The sequence below is a fragment of the Pyxicephalus adspersus genome, chromosome 2 (genome assembly GCF_032062135.1).
Source record: "Pyxicephalus adspersus chromosome 2, UCB_Pads_2.0, whole genome shotgun sequence".
Taxonomy (NCBI): Eukaryota; Metazoa; Chordata; class Amphibia; order Anura; family Pyxicephalidae; genus Pyxicephalus; species Pyxicephalus adspersus.
Window position 1 is genome coordinate 115,101,818 of NC_092859.1, and position 19,523 is coordinate 115,121,340.

The 19,523-nt window shown below is 36.7% G+C and overlaps 1 protein-coding gene and 1 non-coding gene across 5 annotated transcripts in view; both read left to right on the plus strand.

Moving 5' to 3' along the window:
• IMPDH1 (inosine monophosphate dehydrogenase 1) overlaps positions 1-13,330 on the plus strand; it is a 77,761-nt gene extending 64,431 nt beyond the window's left edge. For 3 of the 4 annotated variants that reach the window (XM_072401958.1, XM_072401960.1, XM_072401961.1), the window contains exons 12-16: positions 203-347; positions 913-1,056; positions 1,376-1,459; positions 4,914-4,930; positions 7,747-13,330. In XM_072401958.1, coding sequence (XP_072258059.1) covers positions 203-347; positions 913-1,056; positions 1,376-1,459; positions 4,914-4,930; positions 7,747-7,838 — 482 coding nt within the window. In that variant the 3' untranslated portion in view covers positions 7,839-13,330. The remainder of the gene's footprint in view (positions 1-202; positions 348-912; positions 1,057-1,375; positions 1,460-4,913; positions 4,931-7,746) is intronic. The other variant, XM_072401959.1, reaches the window with a different exon arrangement.
• Positions 13,331-18,103: 4,773 nt separating this feature from the next.
• On the plus strand, positions 18,104-18,175 carry TRNAP-AGG (transfer RNA proline (anticodon AGG)). Its single transcript has one exon. It is a non-coding gene; the product is annotated as a tRNA-Pro (tRNA).
• Positions 18,176-19,523: the final 1,348 nt, after the last annotated feature.

The window sequence follows — 19,523 nt, forward strand, 5'->3', positions numbered from 1 at the left end:
AAAGGATATGATGCAAAATGTTTTTCTAAATTTGCAAATGATTTGAACCCTATATTTGATTGAAGGATAATATTTTTAATGTCTATACTGAAACATTTTGTCATCTGAAAAACAACTTTCTTACTATTCAAACTATAACCTGTCATTTTTTTAAGCCCTGGAATGTTACCTTGGTTGCTAATGAGCTTTTTCTTTTCTTCAGTAATGATGGGTTCCTTGCTGGCTGCTACCACGGAGGCACCTGGTGAATATTTCTTCTCTGATGGTGTGAGGCTTAAGAAATACAGAGGAATGGGTTCACTGGATGCCATGGAGAAAAATACCAGCAGCCAAAAGAGATATTTCAGGTCTGCATTTTGTTTTCATTGTTGGTGTGCCTTTATTTCTTTTCTGGCAGAAATTGAGTAAATGAGAGAAATTGAGAAAATGAGTATGTAAAAATTTTACTTTAACACCTTATGATCAAGTGCAGCAAAGTAATTTATACAACTCCCGTCACATCGCTTCCTGTGTTGTCTTTTTGTTCTCAGATGTAATGAAGGATTTTTCTTTCATTTTATTTATTCATATGTTGCTGTGAATACATCAATACACCTCAAATGCCAAACACACTAGCCCTTAAGCCTATCTGCAAAAAAAAAATGGGTTATTGCTATTGAAATGCCAGCAAATTTCTAACACCCTCCAACCGGACCGCATATATACCACAACCAACTAACTCCATATCATATATCTGCTCTCTGCGTTGTTAGAATGCTTACTATTTACAGATGTGCTCATGGCAGTTCTGGTCATTCCCTCTTCTGATATAATTGCTGCTATACACATGGAAACACAGGATTGGTATTGGGATAAATTCAGATGCTTGCATGAACTGTATTTTCAATCTATACATTTTTTTTTCCTCCCTAGTGAAGGGGATAAAGTAAAGGTGGCCCAAGGAGTATCTGGTTCTATTCAAGACAAAGGATCCATTCACAAGTTTGCTCCATACCTAATTGCAGGTATTCAGCATGGCTGCCAAGACATAGGGGCCAAAAGTCTCTCTATACTACGGTATGTGTTTGTTTACGGAGTTGTTTAGTTTCTAGTAGCATGTGTTCTTTGTATATGTGTCTTTGATTATGGTATGTTTTTTTTTTATTAGTATTGGTAATCATTGAGTAATAATAGATATTCTAAAAAGATGTAACATTGTGGTTTTATGACGCTTGTATTAGCTATTAAATGGCCGTTACTTCCACTCGGAGAAGGATAAGCTGCAGGTGGCATCGTTAAAATCACTCTGACTCTTTCTCTCCCTTATTTAAGCACCTTTGGCTCATTTGTTTGCAGCTAGAAAACCTTGATTACAGCATTTTCCTGTATTTTGTAGTTCTATGATGTACTCCGGGGAACTCAAACTGGAAAAGAGAACCATGTCTGCCCAAGTAGAAGGTGGAGTCCATGGTCTACATTCGTAAGTTCATATTTGTATTGTTCTGTAAACCCTCAGTGTTTCCATAGACTTCTATCTGTAAATTGTTGGTTGTCATCAGTAGTATTTATGATCAGTGTACCACTCCATGGTTGATGTTTCTCTGTGTGTGCGTTTTTTTTTATTTTGTTTCGTTTCATATCCTTTTAAGGTAATCACTATATAACCAAATAGATGTTTTTAAACAAATGAAGTAAACTTGCTGAAAGAGAGATCATTTGTTTATCCCCTCCTTGAAACTTTTGAACACTTCTGCTTAGTTGCAGTTTTGCTCAAACAGGCATGTTGGTGTTTTCTTTGCTAACTAATAGTTGACAGTTGTCACAGAAAATATTTTGCTCTCTTTCTAATGTTTTTTTAAAGCTACAACATATTATGCAGCATTTTAAAGGGTTTATAGTTATGTCACCAACTGCCCCTCAGAAGAGCTGACAATCTACACTGGCACATGATTATGGAGTCAGCCTTTGTGTGTGTGTGTGTTCATGTGCTCTGTTACATAGATCAGAGATGTTACATGGAAGGCTACAGAAATGACATATTTTGTGTGGTTGGTTTTTAAGAGAAGCAGGGGGTGGTAAGTGTTGAAATAATATAGATGGGGTGTTGAAAAGGAGGGGTGTACAGAAACATAAGGGGGGGGGATGGAAACAGTTGTATATGCCTGTCTCCTAGCCAAGCTCACCTGTACATGTGCTACAGTTGTCACTTATTCCTAAAGACATACATTTGTAAACACTGAAGTGTGAATGATGCTTTCTCATATCTAAAGCCTGTGTTTTGTAGTTGAGAATGCATGCTACATGTTCAGGTTACCTGGTGGAGTTTAAGGTTGGCCCTCTCCTACATATTTGCCATAAATTTGCTTGAATGTCTGTGAGCTATTTGCAGATTACACGGAAGCCTCAAAAACCAACTTGTCCTATTTGAAATAATTCCATCTTGTGCCTTACTCTTTAAATAATAGTTATGCGCCAGCTATGCTTTCTTAGAGAGGGTGAGGCAAGGTGAAACATGAATTCCCAAAGTACTGCACATCCCATAATCTCCTAGGGTTTTGTTTTCACCAAATGGGTTATGTTTATGCTTCATCACATGAAGATGTGTTTGGGTTCATCACAACAACATAAATGTGTTAGTTGATAGTTACAGAATACTTCATGGTTCGTCTATATAATCAATTATTACTACAAAGATGACTGTAGCTTAATGTTTAAATTATCTTTATGATCTTGATTGGATTGCAAAGCCTATTGCTTTCAAGGAGAAGGAAAGGGGTTAAAGATATAGAAAGGGAGGGTAGTAAGGGTAGTTCTAAGTACTGAAGTGGTCTTCTCCCTGCTGCCTATTAGGAAGTGAATTGGGTGTCTGGGAATGAAAAGAGGGCAAGGACCAATGTAAGGAGTGTGAAAGTGTCACTTTCGTGGCAGGGATATACTTATCTGATGTGTTGTCAGAAATTAAATCTTCAAATTTAGTTTAGTAGTGTGTAAATATTTATTTCTCCGCAAAGTTTGGTGCGTATCCAGTTAATGAATAGAAAACTAATGTTCCTTTCCTTTTTGCCATGCAACTTGCCCAAGGTTAGGATATCTTATTTTCTCTTTTACTGATTTGTAAACACTAAAATTCTAAAACCATGCACTTGCTCTCATGAGCATTTCCAATTCAGACAAACAAGTGCTAATGCAAGGGTCGGCAAACTCCGGCCTTTAGGCTAGATACGGCCCAGCCGGTAGTTCAATCCGGCCTACTGCTGGCCAGCAACCCTCGGCTCCGGAGCTGCAGGTTGCCGGCGGATCAGCCAGGGGGCGTTAGGAACTACCAGAGCTCCGGTGCCGCCTCCTTGCTGTGGCGCCTCTATTTACCGCGGCTGGCGTTGGTACTTCCGCCGCTGCAGTAAATAGGGAAAGCTCCCTGAAGGGAAATCCCTCTCCTCCGCAATGCACAGGGAGGAGAGAGATTTCACTATAGGGGGCTTTCCCTGGTGGTGGGTGGGGCCATTAGGGCGGAACTCAGAGTCGGGCCTAGTGTGCTCCCACCCACCACCGAATTTGATATAGGCCATGAAAGTTTGCCAACCCCTATGGCATCCCATTTATTTCACGTGATTATAGGGGTATTATTCTAGAATAAAGTTTAGTGCCTGACGTATTGATCTGTTGCTGGAGAGGCTCTGCTTTAGCTTCCACACAGGTAATATCACATAATTTCTTCTTTAAATAGAGTGTAGATTATTATGTGGCGCTGTTCTATTATCAGGGTAGAGCTTCAGTAAGATCACAAGGCTAGAAGTTCTGGATTAAATGTTCAGCATGAGTTTCATCTGGGACCCACTGATCAGAGGAAAAAATACCTGATATCCCAACTTGGTATCAAAACCACACCCAAGACTAATTAAATACAAGGGCCCCATGTATAAAGAAAATGTGGAGCCTGTGTTTGCTGACTTTTACTTAATAAAATGCTAGCTCCTTTACTCTGTTTGCTGATCTGCAAGCCTCCAGAATAAAATTTTTCTGAAGTATACATTATTAAGCTGCCTTGGGTTATGTGATTTATAGATTTATATTCCTATATTTGTAAAACACTTTTACAAAATAATTTTGATACATGTTTTGATGTTTGTTTCCCCTCAATTTATATTCTTGTTCCAATTTGTTCTTCAAGTGCTACCCTAAAAACCAGTCCAATTCTTGTATTAATAGTTTAGATGGGGTGTCTGAGAAAGTTACAGAGCTACACTAATATTTCTGAATCAAGGGTGGCTCGATAAAAAAATAAATAAATACCTTTCTGCTTGGATGAAGGTTAAATTCCAGATTACCATATATACTTGAATACAAACAGATTTTTTTCCCCCTACAAAATGCCATTGGAAAAGATTTTTTGTTTATATTCAGGTCACACCAGTGGACAGATCTGTGTTCTCATTTAAAGTGTTTACAAACTCGAGATGAGAGACATGAGTTTGTTACACAACACTTAAACTGTTGTCCAACAATAATGCAAAAAAAAAAAAATAATTTAGGTAATTGGCCTATCATAACTACATCAAACAGACAAAATATTCTATTCTAAGTAAAAAGTGGGGAAGTTAGAGTCATGATTTTTAAATTGACATTCCATAAATGTTTTTATTTATGCCAATTTCATTAGTACATTAAATCTATTGATTATGGTTTTGAATGTTGGCAGTGCTGGCTACATTTTGTGCCCTAGGTTTATACTCCAGTCAAAACATTTTCCTTTGTTTTCAGGTAAAAATAACTTTATATTTAGATCTGTTTATATTTGAGTATATATGGTAATGTATCCTTCCCTAAACAATCAAATTTGTGTTTGTGCTTATTTGGTGATGGTGGTGGTCAAACTAAATAAATTCCCAGGCAGCTTTTAATCTTCTCTTTTTCTTTTGTACATGCATCCAATCTAGATATACATTCCTACCATGTAAGTAACAGAGAATTTATGTCGTGTTCTGAAAAGTCCATGGACAAGTAGAAAACAGATCTGTACTTTGGACATTTGATTAAAACTTTTTTCTACATGGGAAATTATGACCCAAAAAGGAAAACCAATAAATCCCTTTTTACTGTTAGTGCATGGAAATATACATATGTTAGATCAGCCTTTCTCAACCTTGTTACACCTGAGAAACCCTTGAAATTCACTGTCCGTGAACCCCTATTAAAACCAACTTTTTAGGTCAGTGGGGGGGGGGAGTCTTTTGTTGACTGGTGGCAAAAAATGCCCTTTACAATGGTGGCTAGAGCAACCTCTTTATAGATCCTTAAAAACATAATTGTAGTCATAGAGTTGGCTTTACCAAGTGTTGTTGACACCAGTGATGGAGGACATCCCTAGCCTAGTGATGGAGGACAATTTCCCTGGAATGTGTTTAAAAATACATCTAGTCAAGCTGATAACTACATCTTGCAATCATTTTACCTTCAATCCACAAATCAGATGTTTGAATTTTAACCTAAAAGACATTTTTGGAAGTTAGTCCCTTTAATTTGCATATGAAGTAAATTTCCATTCTTTTCCCTCTGCATAGTGTCTGTCAGTAGTCTCTTATCAGCTGTACATTATGCCATACAAGTCATAGCCTTCCTTGGAGAAAGGATCCACATTTTGGCAATTCCATTTTTATTTATGTTGTTCTAGCATAGTAAACTACTTTTTGTTTCCAGAGACTGACATTACAATTTTCATGAAAACATGGTTTATTTGTGTTTACGTGTCCCATCTTTACAATTTTTTTCCTATATGTGCTGTATAAAATGACTATTAAACCTTATTCTTCCTTGTATCCATCATTTCACAGTATTCCCATTTCCTTGTTTGTGCATCATTCTTTTTTTATTCCGTTTATCTTAAGTCATGTGTGATCATATGGAATACAATAAAATGAACTAGGATATTGGCTATTTTATTCTATAACTATTTGGCAAATTTCCAGTCTCTCTAGGAAGGTTTTCCTTTTGACATATATACCGCAAAAGTAAGCTTTGTCCATCTGCTCATAAAAATCAAGGTCTAATTTCTTAGTACTGTTCAAGTGTATTCTTATGAAGAATAAGCTGTTGCTATAACTCATCAGAGTAAATGTTAAGATCTGATTGGTGTGTATTATAGCAGACTGCTTTAGTTCTGTAGCTACTGACATACCGCATTCTAGAAACCTTCATTAAATGATTGCTATATAAGAGAGAACAAAATGAATCTTATAATCTGCCCTGGTAGTAAAATTGGAAATACAGTCGGCCAGCCTCTTTTAGTTGTGAAAGGGAGAGTCCCTACAGTGAACATAAAGAATTCCTAGAAATCCTAATGTTTTAGCTTCAAGCAGTGACTGATTTACAATAATTCATATGCCTATCCAGAATCTGCTCCACATTCCCCTCTATAAACAGTTACGTTCTTTCCAGATCTGCCCCAGTAAGTTGTGATTTTCCATTCAAAATCAAAGCACATTTAACCCTGAATTTTAGCAAACTTTAAAGTATATAGGCATCAGGGGTTTGCCGTACTTTGAAAGCATATATTTCCTCTATATGGTTTTTCCACATCTCAGTAAAGCATTTGTACACCTCATGCTTATCACACAATTCAGTGCCTAATGTTTGTGCAACTTATTGGCAAACCTGAGCCTTGTTATGTATTCAGAATACCTGTGGCTATGGAGTGCTATATGTATATAATTGCTCCAGGTTTCAGAAGATTTATTTCAAATATAATTATTCTGATGCCTTACATTTCCAACTGACTGGCAGAAACTAATGTAAAAAACAATTTTTTATATATATATACACACACACACACACACACACACACACACACACACACTGTTGATCTTAGTAGAACTTGAGTGCCCTTGTAAATTCCAAAACAGTGAACTAATGTCTGTTTTCTCAGTATGTAAAGGAGATGAAAGGAGCGGTTTGTAGTCTAGATCAGGAGAGCAGCCTATGGTGACTGCTCTTGCATAGGTACAGTGAGCACGGTTTCCCTAGAATGCAGTATTACTAGCAGGACCTCTATATGTAAATAGAAAGGACTATTATAGGTAAAAACGCAAACTTGTTCAGGTAATGGACAATTCACAATGACTTGTCCATTTATTAAATTATTAGTTGTAGAATCTATTATTAAACAGTGCAGAGAAGAGGAGAATATTTGAGTGTAATTACACTTATACATATTGCTTTTGCAATCTTTTATTATCCTGCCCCCCTCCCACTAATATTTCACTTTACAGAGTACACAGTCCTGTGTAGGTCTTAAATCTTCCACAGAACTTTTGACTTGCCTCCTCCACCCAAGGTGACATGTACAGTATCAAGGGAGAAAGGTAAGAGAGTTACACGCTCTCATACCTGGAATTTACGGACATTTTCAAAGGCATTGGCAGGCTAATGAGGTGAAGGTAAGTATTAATATGTGGAAACATATCTTACCAGGATAACCTAGTTAAGTGGGCAAGTTGTGGGTAGTTGAGGGTATACTTTAAATGAGGGCTTGTATTTAAAATGCAGACCAGGACACATTGGTTTTGTACTAAACCAAATACTAATGTAGCATAATGTGGTTTACACTGCAGGTGATGTACCTTCCTGTTTGTTAAAACACAGTCCAATCTTAAACTGTTAGGTTTTCCTAACTTTGTTCATACACTTTGCTCCATTTCCAAATTCTCATCATAACATTTACTCTCTAGATAAACATCTCTTATATCTCATATATTTTCTGTTTTTGTTTTTCAGTTACGAGAAACGGCTATACTGAAACTGGGAGACGTAGCCATCGTCAGTCAACTCCCAACATTCCCTCTTTGCTCCCAACCAAACCCACGTGATGCATTGAAGAGACCCGCCTCCGTTGTCCCAGCTCTTCGCCTTTTCCCTTTCCCTGAATTATGCAGGAAATCCAACTCGGCAATGTTTACTGACTCACTGCATGGTGTGGTTTTTGCACTAAGGACACCGTTCTGTAAAGTGTATAAGAAAGACTTAAAATGAAAGACCAAGCTGCTGCCATGCTAAAACACCAACTGGTCATTGTGCTGAATTAGCAGTACTTAGACATGAATTTGTTACATTTGCAGCTGTTTGCAGTTATATTATGTACATTGATAATTCTCTGGGTGCTTACTTGGCGTGGATAGAAATACATTTGTATTGGAACATTGCAAGAAACAATGACCCTGTTCTTTAGATGTGTCACTCCAATATCATTAATATGTTTTATGTGATGGCAACAATCTGACAATCTGCAGATTCTGTTTTCTTCCATACTGTACTGGTATCAGGATATGGGATAGTGATGGAAGCAATGGGTCAAGTTTCAATTAAAGTAACTGGGATGAATGGCATCTTTGGGTTGCACCTGTGAGTAATATTGTTATGCATCCCTATTTATTATATTGGTATTCAGCCCTGTGGAAGGGGTTGTATATGAAGTCAAAAATTGAGCATAATCTGTGGTCCCAAACATTTTTAGCGCATTTATCAAAGTGTATTATAAACTGGCATCTATATTGATGTGTTGTGAATAGTCACACCTGGGGCATGGCAGATGATGAAGCTGCAGCAGTTTTTACATTGTTTATGTATAGTAGTAGAACTGAACTGGACAATATCAAAGTGGCATTTGAGACCAATGTTTTCCTTATTTTTGGATAAAGTGATGATGATAGATGCCCCATTAGCAGTTATTTTCCTCCACCTGTAAAAAGCCAGAAATAATTAAAAGCTAAAGGTTTTAACCATTACCACCCTACTAGTATATATATATCCACCTACATTGCTTGGAATTCTGTTAAGAACAAATACCAGTTGGTCACAAAAATATATATTGTACCAATAACTTCCCTTTTCATGTTGGTTAGAGGTTTTACATAGCCCAGTAGTCACCAGCAGGATCAGATTAAGTGGCATTTTTTCCTGTAAAATGATAACCCCCCCCCCCCCTATAATTGTTACGCCTTTATTCCCATAAATTTAAGCTAGTTTAGGACTAAAAATGCAGACATTGGAAATAATAAAAAAAAAAAACAATATAGCCATGTTTTATTGACTGCCCAATGCACCCCTAACTTTAACCAACTTGGTCAGATGCATCTCCTCTTAATGAGCATATAAGTCTGTGTATGAACATGCAATAAGTGTGTGACTATTGCAGGGCGACTATTTCGAAGCAGGTAAACCTTATTTTTGGGCATGTCCAATGTCATCCCCTAAAAATAAACATCTGAAGCTCATAACTATCGACTAGCATGAGAACATGATCTTCCTTTATCAATATGAAACAGAGGCCTCACCCAACAGTACAAAACTTTTCAACCAGTTAGACCCTTAAATAATAAAGCAGGTTATATTGATAATAATGATTTGTCTTTTTAAATTCTAAGAGTTCCAATTGTTTCTTTAGCAGTCATCTAGTTTGACAAATATGAAATCTAAAAACTAAGGATAAAAAAAAAAACAAAAACATAATTTTGATATCTGCAGTTCTAGATGTTCATTGCCTTTTACAGGAGACTATACATTATGTTTGAATTTAATGAGAAAATTCAGAGAAGAGTACTAAATACAGTCTATTAGCTGTAGCTAGTGACAATCTGCTTGCAATGGACCATCCTGCTGGATAGTTGACTTCTCAGTTTCTGTAACCCTTAACATAAATTAAAAAAAAAAAAAATCCAATAATGCAAAACTAAAGCTGCCCATGTGATTTTACATGTTAATTAACATTAAAGCTTTATTTGTGTAGCATTTATTTTAAGTTTACATGTTTTAGCTTCTAGTGTTATGCTGCATTCATTACTGGTCAAAAAGTGACCCTAGCTTGACAATTTCTTGTCCTCGGTTACCATTGAATCCTTTTTGGCTCATTGGTTGTGGCAATAAATGCATAAAGTATCTTATTTATAAGTGTTGCATTACTATTTTATACACACTGCGCTATATAGCTACAAGAAGAGATTCAGGTTATTAAGCAAATTATTTGATTATGTAATGCATATGGCATTTAATGATTGAATGCAAAAGTGACTAAAAACTTTCCAGAAGTTTGAAATTCTGGCTGAACAGTAGTCTTTCTGTTTTGTTTAGTGATACATATGAGTTTTTTGAGGATTTTTTTTTTATTACTATTATAATTATAACTGGATAAAAAAAATGCTACATAAAGTAAAAAAATATATACTCCAATTCTTTTCTTTCTTTTTGCATTGTGCAGACATCACATCCCAGTGAGTTTAGCAACAACTTTGTTTTATTTAAGAGCCCCACAATGACAATTCTAGTGACCATTTTAGTGTTTAAATGTCAACCTTCCTATGCATGACGACCTATCTACCCCCCACCACAATCGTTAACATCTGATAAGTTTATTTATGTTTATGCAATTTACTTGCCATTATTGATGTAACATCTAATATTGCTGTACAGCCATCTAGTGTCTGTTGGTGTTCTAAAGAACACTTATCTTGGGATAATAAAGAGGCTACCATTGCTGGCTTCTACTGACAATTCCTGTTCCTTATATTGCTAACCCAATACTTTCAATTCCCTGAAGATGCTGACCTGGAACACATATAAAAATTGATCCCTTATTTTCCTGATTTTCATGCATGTTCCATATTAGAATCCCTGAAACCAGGTACAAACAGCAAATATTTTCAGAATATAATCAACAATGGCCTTCACATTTTGCCAGACATGTTTTTTCTTGTTGGATGGCTTATTGTTTGTATGTACTGTGGCTGTTTTAGGCAATCATTTAGCTTTGAAGCTAGTTTTATTTTACTAGGTGAACTGGGCTTTGATGAACTGTGTTTTTGGACTTAAAATCTGTGCAGAAGAATAATGAAAAAGCAGATGTTTCTGGGGGTATTTTTGTTTATATCTATTTGGCACTGTACTTAGTCAAGCTGTCAATTTCTTTTAAAACCTCTGCAAAGTCCTCAAAAAATGTCTTCTTGAATGCTGCAAAAAATAATTTTGGTTATTAAACTAAACCATTTTTTTTTTTATATGTTTAATTTGAAATGCATGTATGAAAATCATGTGCTGCATTGGACAGCAGCTGGTACTGTGAGGATGCCCGTATCTTTGGTCAGCCATGAAATCTAGCCTGTGGATCACCAACAGTGATGTTAAAAATATGCTGCCATGTCCTTTACATACTGAAATTGCTTGATTTGCAGTTTCAGATGGAGTTCCACAGATTGGCTGTTTTTTCCTCCTGTGTCTGTTGTGTAGATCTAATGAAATTGCTTAGTTACTGATATTTGTTTGTATCTATGGTAGAATATACATAAATGTATTTTGCAATTACTTCTAATGCCATCTATTTTTATGTTTGAATAAACTTACTGCAGGCAGTGTATTAAGAAAATAAGAATAATCAAAATTTCACTGTATTAGATTTTTTCACTCCTTTATGACTAATTAGTATTTTTGCTTGAAGTTGGCCCATACTTATTTATACATCTGTCACTTCCAAAACAAAAACTTGTAAGATTTGTTAACAGAAGATGTATTTGTGTACAGTAGAAAGTGTAAAATATGAGACTTTATTAATGTATTCTGTGGTTGTATAGCATAAGTACATTTAAACCACAAACTGTTCCATATATAAAGTGACCATAGATCTAATTGTTTGTATTACACTCCTATGTTATTTCTAATGTTCTCCTGTTAACTTCTCTGCTAGTAATGAATCTGAGAGATATGGATCAGTGAATGAATTAATCAAGTTACTCATTATGCACCAATTATGGAAACAGTACATGTATTAACCTGTGCATTTCAGAGTGCATTGTGTTCTTCCCAGCTCCTGCTGTCTTAGCTGGTAGTTCTCAGTCAGTGTCCTCAATCCAATCTATGCTCCACCATCCTCTCCTGAATGTGTATTTGCCCACCAATGCAATGGCAATACATGGCTAGCAATATATACTCAGGTCATCCAGTTAATATGCATAAAATCTACATCAGCTACAGTAAAATACAGGGTATTCTCAGTATGTTCTATAGGCCTTGCTTCCTTTTGTTTTTTTATATTTTGGGGTTTTGACTATTATTACACTAGTTCATTAAATCTAACCTTCCAATACAGGAATATGGAAGGTGCCGTTACTATTTGTTGATGGTACAAACTCTGGCGCTGTCTCATTTTACTTCTCAATAGGTAAAGATTTAAATATAGCACACAGAATTGTTCAGGCCTTACAGAAAAAAAGGTTTATTCGGAGTATATATAGTGTGGAATTGCTTTAGGAATTTTTGGAATTATTGCATATGTGCAATGGAAGCTGGATAAGCTCAAAGGATGAAAGGCTATGTGCTGCTAGACAAGGTGTTAGGGCTAAAGGTAAATTTGAGGGCTACAAGGGGGGATTAAAGTTAGATTTTAAGGACAACTTTAATAGAAGTAAAAAAGTCATTTAATTGCACAGTTTATAATTTAATCCCCAGGAACTACAGCTTTGAACATCTGCCATATGACCACCTCCCCTTAAGCAGTGGACATCCTGAGCAAGGCCATGTTCAGCTTCTGGTAGATGTATCGCTGCTTACTCCCTGTACCTCATAATACCAATTATTCATGGTGTAAACCTTAACCAGTTCTGTTTAGCAATTGTAATCATACATGTAATCAAAAATATTTTTTAGCTGTTTAAGCAGCATGTTTAATGCTTATAAATAGATGTGTGATGTTTCCTTCTAGTAAAAACCCAGATCCATATATAAATTGTGTTTCATATCCTGTTTCTCAACAGCTGGGGATGAGAGGCTTGAAGTATATGAGCTGACCAGCTTGGATTATCCATTGCATTTGCAAAAGGCAAATAGTCTGACTTTGCATTTTGAAAACATGGAATCTGATACTTGTGAGAATCTTGAAGAATACCTAAATAATACCTGGTATTATACCTGAATACCTAAATAAAACAGATTACTATTGTATATGACGATGAGGAAACTGGTCTGCAGTCTAAATCCTTAGCCATGACTTGTAGCTAAACTACAGTACACTTTAAAAACAGGATATTGTATAACAACCTTTGCACTCTGGGACTTGCATATTAGTGCTTCACTGTTTAAATAGACTCATTCATTTTCAGCACCAAATATTTCCAAAGGTCAATCAGAAGTATATATAAGGCAGTGTTAGACCATATCAGGGATCTTTTACCTTCACCTTTTCCAATTTGATGTTTACTTTTGTGTATCATGTTTGCTATGTATGTCAGCATCATATACATATATCTTGAAGCTTTAACCATACACATTTGGGTCCAATTCTTTGTGCAAATGTGATAAAATAAAAAAATAAAGTGAATTATCATTTTGTTTGTGGCTTTTTAATGTTTTCATTGTTTGTCCTGTATAGTCACTATAAAATGGAGAATTTAACTGGCTGGAAACACGCACACCTAAGTATTTTCATGGTAAATTTATTAGCTTAAATTATACTTTGGTTGTTGGTTTCTTTATAGTACTACAGTCTAAAAATAATGTAATGGGTCTGTCTCCTAAATGTTCTCCTAAAACAGAGTCATTGCAGATCTGATTGGTACCTAACTAAATGAAGTTTGCCATTTTCCAATGTGCTGCTTTTCTAACTTGCAATTTGAACCTTTTTGCATAAGAGTGTAAAAAAGCATCTAAAGTTAATCTTTGCAATACAGAGCCCTCTTTTGGGGCTGTGCTTGCTGTCTCTATTTACATTTTTTTTAAAATAAACATTGCTCAAGTCTGATGGTGAGCTAACATGACAATTTATTAAATGCAAAGATGGTGTAGCTTCCTATATATTTCTGTACTGCAAAAGCCCTGATGAGTGTACTGATTGGCAGCACTGAACCCACAAAACATGTTGACCTATCGGTTCCCCACTACATACCTTATGATATATCTAAAATAAAAATTTACACTGGGTGTTTCCAAAACTTCAGACTGGTGCTTTAATTCCAGTATTCATAGTAAGTATTTCAGAGAACCTCAGGAATCAGGTTTTCACAGAAGGAGCAGCCTGAAGCCTCCTGGGAGGTGACAAGTATGGGTATCCAATCTGTCCTGGTACATTTCTCCATTCATCTTACTTTCAGTTATATGAAGTCTGCCAGTACGGTATGCTGAAAAACAGTTGTATGATGGGCAGTGCCATTTCTCCTCCAAACATGGAGTGTTCAATGACATCCAAGGTGTTCAATATTGGTCTGAACTTTAACTGAGCTTCAGCATGCTTTTTCTTCAGCAGTGGAGTCTTGCGTGGTGAGCATGCATAGTGGCCATGGTGGTTAAGTGCATCACTTATTGTTTTCTTTGAAACAACTGTACCTGCTAATCCCAGGTCTTTCTGCAGCTCTCCAGGACTGATCCTTGGCTTTTGAACAACTCCTCTGATTCTTTTGACTTTTCTGTCAAATTTTGCGAGAAGTACCTGGTTGCAGCCGATTTAGGGTGAAATGATGCTTGTTCCACTTCCAGATTATGGCCCCAACTCTGCTTACTGGAGGCAGCATCAATAAGGTTACCATCATTAGATGGTTTTTGTGTGATACCTTAGTAATGAGAACTTTTTTTTAGGCCATCAATTAGGACTAGACCAGCTGATCTTATTTACACTGATAGGGGGGCAGATTGTTTTCTAAATCCGGTCCTCCAGCTATGCCCGGCTGGCATCTGCATCCCCGGTGTGTGAACATTGGGGACGCAAGGCGAGGGGAAGCAGATGCTGGCCAGGCATCTGCTCGCAAGTCTTACGCTTGACGGTGGGATCTTTAGCCAGGTAGGCAGAAAATATAAAATAATGAGGAATTTTAAATGTACCGCTTTTACATTTAAAAATCTTCATTAATCATACCACCTGGGAAGTTAAATCCTTGTCCACTTCTTGAGTTAATTGTACAGAACCTTAACATAGTATTGCCATCAAAATGACTGCGGAGGTCAGGGGGACTTTAATTTAGGATAAAATATGAAACTGTGACCCTACATCCTAGCCCTAGCAATTTCAGTAATATTACTATGTTCAGGGCAAATAACTCAAAAAGTTGGCAGGTGTCGTTAGAATTCGCCACCTTCCTGGCTATTTTCAATTAATAGAAAACTTTCATACATAAACGTTTGGAACCAAAGGTCCTGATTTGTAAGGTCAGTGGTTTCAATCTACCATCTTGGAGGTAACTAGATCTGAGGTCACCAACCTTTGGGACCTCACAGACCACTAAATTCATTATTTTAAATCCCGCAGACCATAAATATGATTTTTTTTAAAAGATAAATACAATCGTAAAATAATGATCTTCCTAATGGTGCCTGACAAGGACTGTGGAGGCTCTGATTCATTGATCAGCTCACGGTTGTGAAGTATTACTATTGTTACTGTTATTAGTTGCATTATCTTTGTATTACTAAAGTAATGCAAAATATAAATTTGCTTTTTCTCACTCATTATGGGTTTATTTATTTGAATGTAAGACCAAACAAACAAGAAATGATAGTTATCAAAGTCAAACTATTTGATGCCATTAAATATAACAGTTAAAGAAAATACACAGTTAATGTCATCTTTACCTAAAAGAGAAATAAACAAATAAAATAAAACAATTGAATCAGAATCGGTATTTACTGAGTGGGGTGACTGTTGTAATGGTTGAAACAAGCCAGTGCTTCCCTCGTTTTTCTGTATCTAGTACAGTTTGTACATTTAGTGCCATATAAAGGGGAAAATTGTCATTCAGAATATAAGATTATTTATTAGAATAAATAATTTATTAGAATATTATTTTTGTTTTCTTAATAAAACATAAAAATTGGAAATATTGTCCAAATTTTTCTGTGGACCACCAAAATTTTCTTGTGGACCACGAACCACTGGTTGGCGACCGCTAAACTAGATTATTTAAATTTTTTATAAAATAAAGTTAATTGCAGCAGGAAGTAGAAGCAGAAGCCAAAAAATATAATTCAGACAATACATGTAAAATAAAGTGTAGCTAAAAAATGGTGTCAGACACAGAGAAACTATTTTCTTGGCACTCCCCTTGACAGCCCTTGTATGGGTCACCTCCACTTGAACTCACAGTGCCACCCTAACTTGTCTTTAAATGTGTAACCTGCATGCATGTGTTCTTTTTGTATCCTCACTCTACAATCACTTTTTTTTTTTATTACAATACATTTTGTTTAGGTTTATACCGTGTTTCCCCGATGATAAGGCAGGGCCATCAAATAAGACAGCCCCCCCTTTTTAGGTAAAAATGAAAAAATTGTCCCCTTCTGATCACTCATGTGCCATTCATTGTCCCCTTCTGATCACTCATGTGCCATTCATTGTCCCCTTCTGATCACTCATGTGCCATTCATTGTACCCTTCTGATCACTATGTGCCATTCATTGTCCCCTTCTGTTCACTGACTCACTTTTTTTTGGCTTCTACGGCCGGGTAACAGACTCCGTTAGGGCAGAGATCCCCAGCTTGCTTGTCCTTCCTGGCGCGGAGTTGCGGGCGCGTGTGCGGGCCTTTGAAGTCACTTTCAGTTTTGCTCTGCACTGCAGCCAGCATCGAGGAGTCACACAGAGGCACACAGTGGCAGGTATCGGTGGGTGTCCTATTTGCGGGGGGTGCTTTTTTTTTAATGTTTTGAGCAAAAATCGGGGGGTGGCTTATTTGATGGGGATGCCTTATCATCGGGGAAACACGGTACTATATACCACTGCATCATTACCTTGAAGGCTGATTCCATGGTGAGTATATTTGTAGAACATTTGAGCATTCATGTCCAGTTGTTGAACCAGTTCTCATCTGTAGGAATGTAATGATGTCTAGTCACCTCAATAACTCACAATCACTTTTTGTTGTTTTTGCTGGCAGCCTCTGTTGGTGAAAAACCCATGCACTTAGTAAAACTCATATATTGGGGTACCCTTACTACAAGGAGTCCTATTAAAACTAGTATCTTTTGAATGATCATGAGCTGTTTTCTGGGGTGAAATACTATGGTTTGCCACTGCAAACTTTCTTTGTCAACTGGTTGTTTTTCTTCAAAGCTTTGCGTTCTCTGTTTTCCAGTAGCCGTTTGGTTCCCAGGCATCTCCTCGGCCTGAATCCCTGGAGCTGTTCCCTCTTTCCAGGCATTAGGCGTCTGCCTTCAGTGGTGAGGCATTGCTCTGTTGCTGGAAGAGGCGGTTCCATTGGTGCCGCAGTGGCTCTCCATTGCAGGAAGCTTCTCCACTTGTCAGTGTAGAGGTGGTGTTCTGTTGCTAGGCCAAAAAGTGGCATCATTGCCTCCTCTTGTAGGGCTGTAGGGCTTTTGCTACAATTCTTCACTAAAAGAGTGAGAATTATGGACAACACCAGTAACAGAACCCCCGTTGCTGAGTGGAGAATCTAGCAGTGACAAACCACCCTCCATGTAGACACCCTCGCTCAGTAGAAGACCTTCCTATCCCCAGTGACCTTTTGTCTTTTTTTGAACTGTTGGAAGTTTTAGGAGGACTGCCTGATGGAAAGATAAAGGAAAGTGTGTAGATCTCTCTGGATCTTTCTGTCATGCTGTCCCGGGGAGCCCTTTAGGGAGCACCTTTCTAACACCTGTGTGGACTTCAGAGCCTGTTGTGATATTTAAAATAAATAACCTAATTTGAAAAACTTCTGTAAAGGCCAGGTTGGCTTGTTTAAAGAACATAAGAGACTGCCCTTGTCAACCTTGTTTATTTTTATGCTGTTCGTTTTACTGACATTTTTTTAAGAATTATGTGTAAAAAATTTTTTTAAAAAGTGTGTTCTAGGATACACATATGGCTGCAAGAGGGAAGCCTTTGGTAGGCATTTTAAACACCTGTGACAATGCCCCCTGCAAATTCTAAGAAGAAAGGTTGTAGCTAACTTTTGCAAGGGGTTTATCAGGCTTTTTATGCTTCTACTTAACTGGATCAAATATCATGCTCGGATTGTTCTGATGTACTCAGAGCTGGAAAAACTTGCCTATTAGATTGTGGAAATCTTAATGGGAACCAGGCATACACCAGGGACTCATAAATATTCAGGTTTGTTATGTAAAAATTGTCAATGGAAAAAAAATTCCAAAAAATAGTGAAGACAGCTGGCTCGTTGGTCTAGGGGTATGATTCTCGCTTAGGGTGCGAGAGGTCCCGGGTTCAAATCCCGGACGAGCCCAGTTTTTCTTTTTTCACAGTTTCATCTCTTACATTTATAAACTTTTGCCTGATAATTACAATGGTTGAACTTGCACTATTGGCCTATGTATTCCATGATACATTTTTTTTGGAGGAAAATTAGGACTTTTTTTCATTGTTGGCCTTCGAACATTATATTATCTGCACAATCTACACATAAACCATGGAACAAAAATGTTTTTCAATTTCAGTTTTTAAGACAACTAGTGATACTGTCAATAAAAAGTGTAATTTTATTCTAAAATCTTATTTTAATTTTGTTTATTTTTTTATTGTTATATTTACTTGAATAAATAAAGATTCCTACTTTTACCTGAGAGAAAAAAAATGGAGAAACTACACTGACTCGAGTATAAACTTAAGGCACCAACATACAAAACCAGACTAGTCCAGCTACATATGGACTGATCTTAAAGTACCATTCCATCATCCTATATAATTCTTTATATTAGGCTACGTACATACAGTTAATTTTCATCGCTGGAAACATTCTTTGATGATGAACTGTACACATGACGCCTGTTCTGTTCTATGGATAGTGTGGATAAGAAAATGCAAGTGGAACGCTGCCGCGCTCTCCTCCCTTGCATAGCGATCTTTTCCGATCGATTTTCATGGATCCATCACAACACCGGGAGATCAATGTAAACAAGTTAGATTCTTGCCGGAAATTTGATGTGTGTACAAGCACACTTTTATATTCCTTTAGCATTGACTTCCTTGAAAGCTTTTTAAGTTTGCTCCTGTATTTTCATATCTTTGTGCCTATATTGGAAAGCCTATATTTACCATGGGCTGTGATCGCTGGTCTAAGGAGTGAATCCAAGAAACTTTTCTGATTGGGCTCTGAATCCGGGAGCATCACTACTCGCCTAGCCTGACATACATTTACATATATTTAATTTTTTCTCTATATTTCAAACTTAGTTTTTTTTGGAATTTTGCTTGAATTTTTTTGTTTTGGTTATTTACATGTAACAACATTCATGTTTATCTTAGATAATGAAAAAACTGATGTGATCAATAATTTATTTCTTATTTGGATTTATTTGGGAATTGGAGTTGTTAATTTCAAGGTATTTGTGGAGTAATCCTTAGGCTTTCGGGTGTATCCCTAATGGCTTAGTCTGTAATCTTCTTTATGCACAGAGATGTCCTATGTTTACTTGTGTAAATAGAACTTTAGACATTAAATGCTCCCTTGACCTGCTTTTCACTCTTGATGTATATCTGTTATGTAAGTAATGATTTCCCATCCTGTGTAGTAGTACAGTGACCTATTTACCTATATGACCTATATAACTATGGAGGTGTAGACATACTGCCCA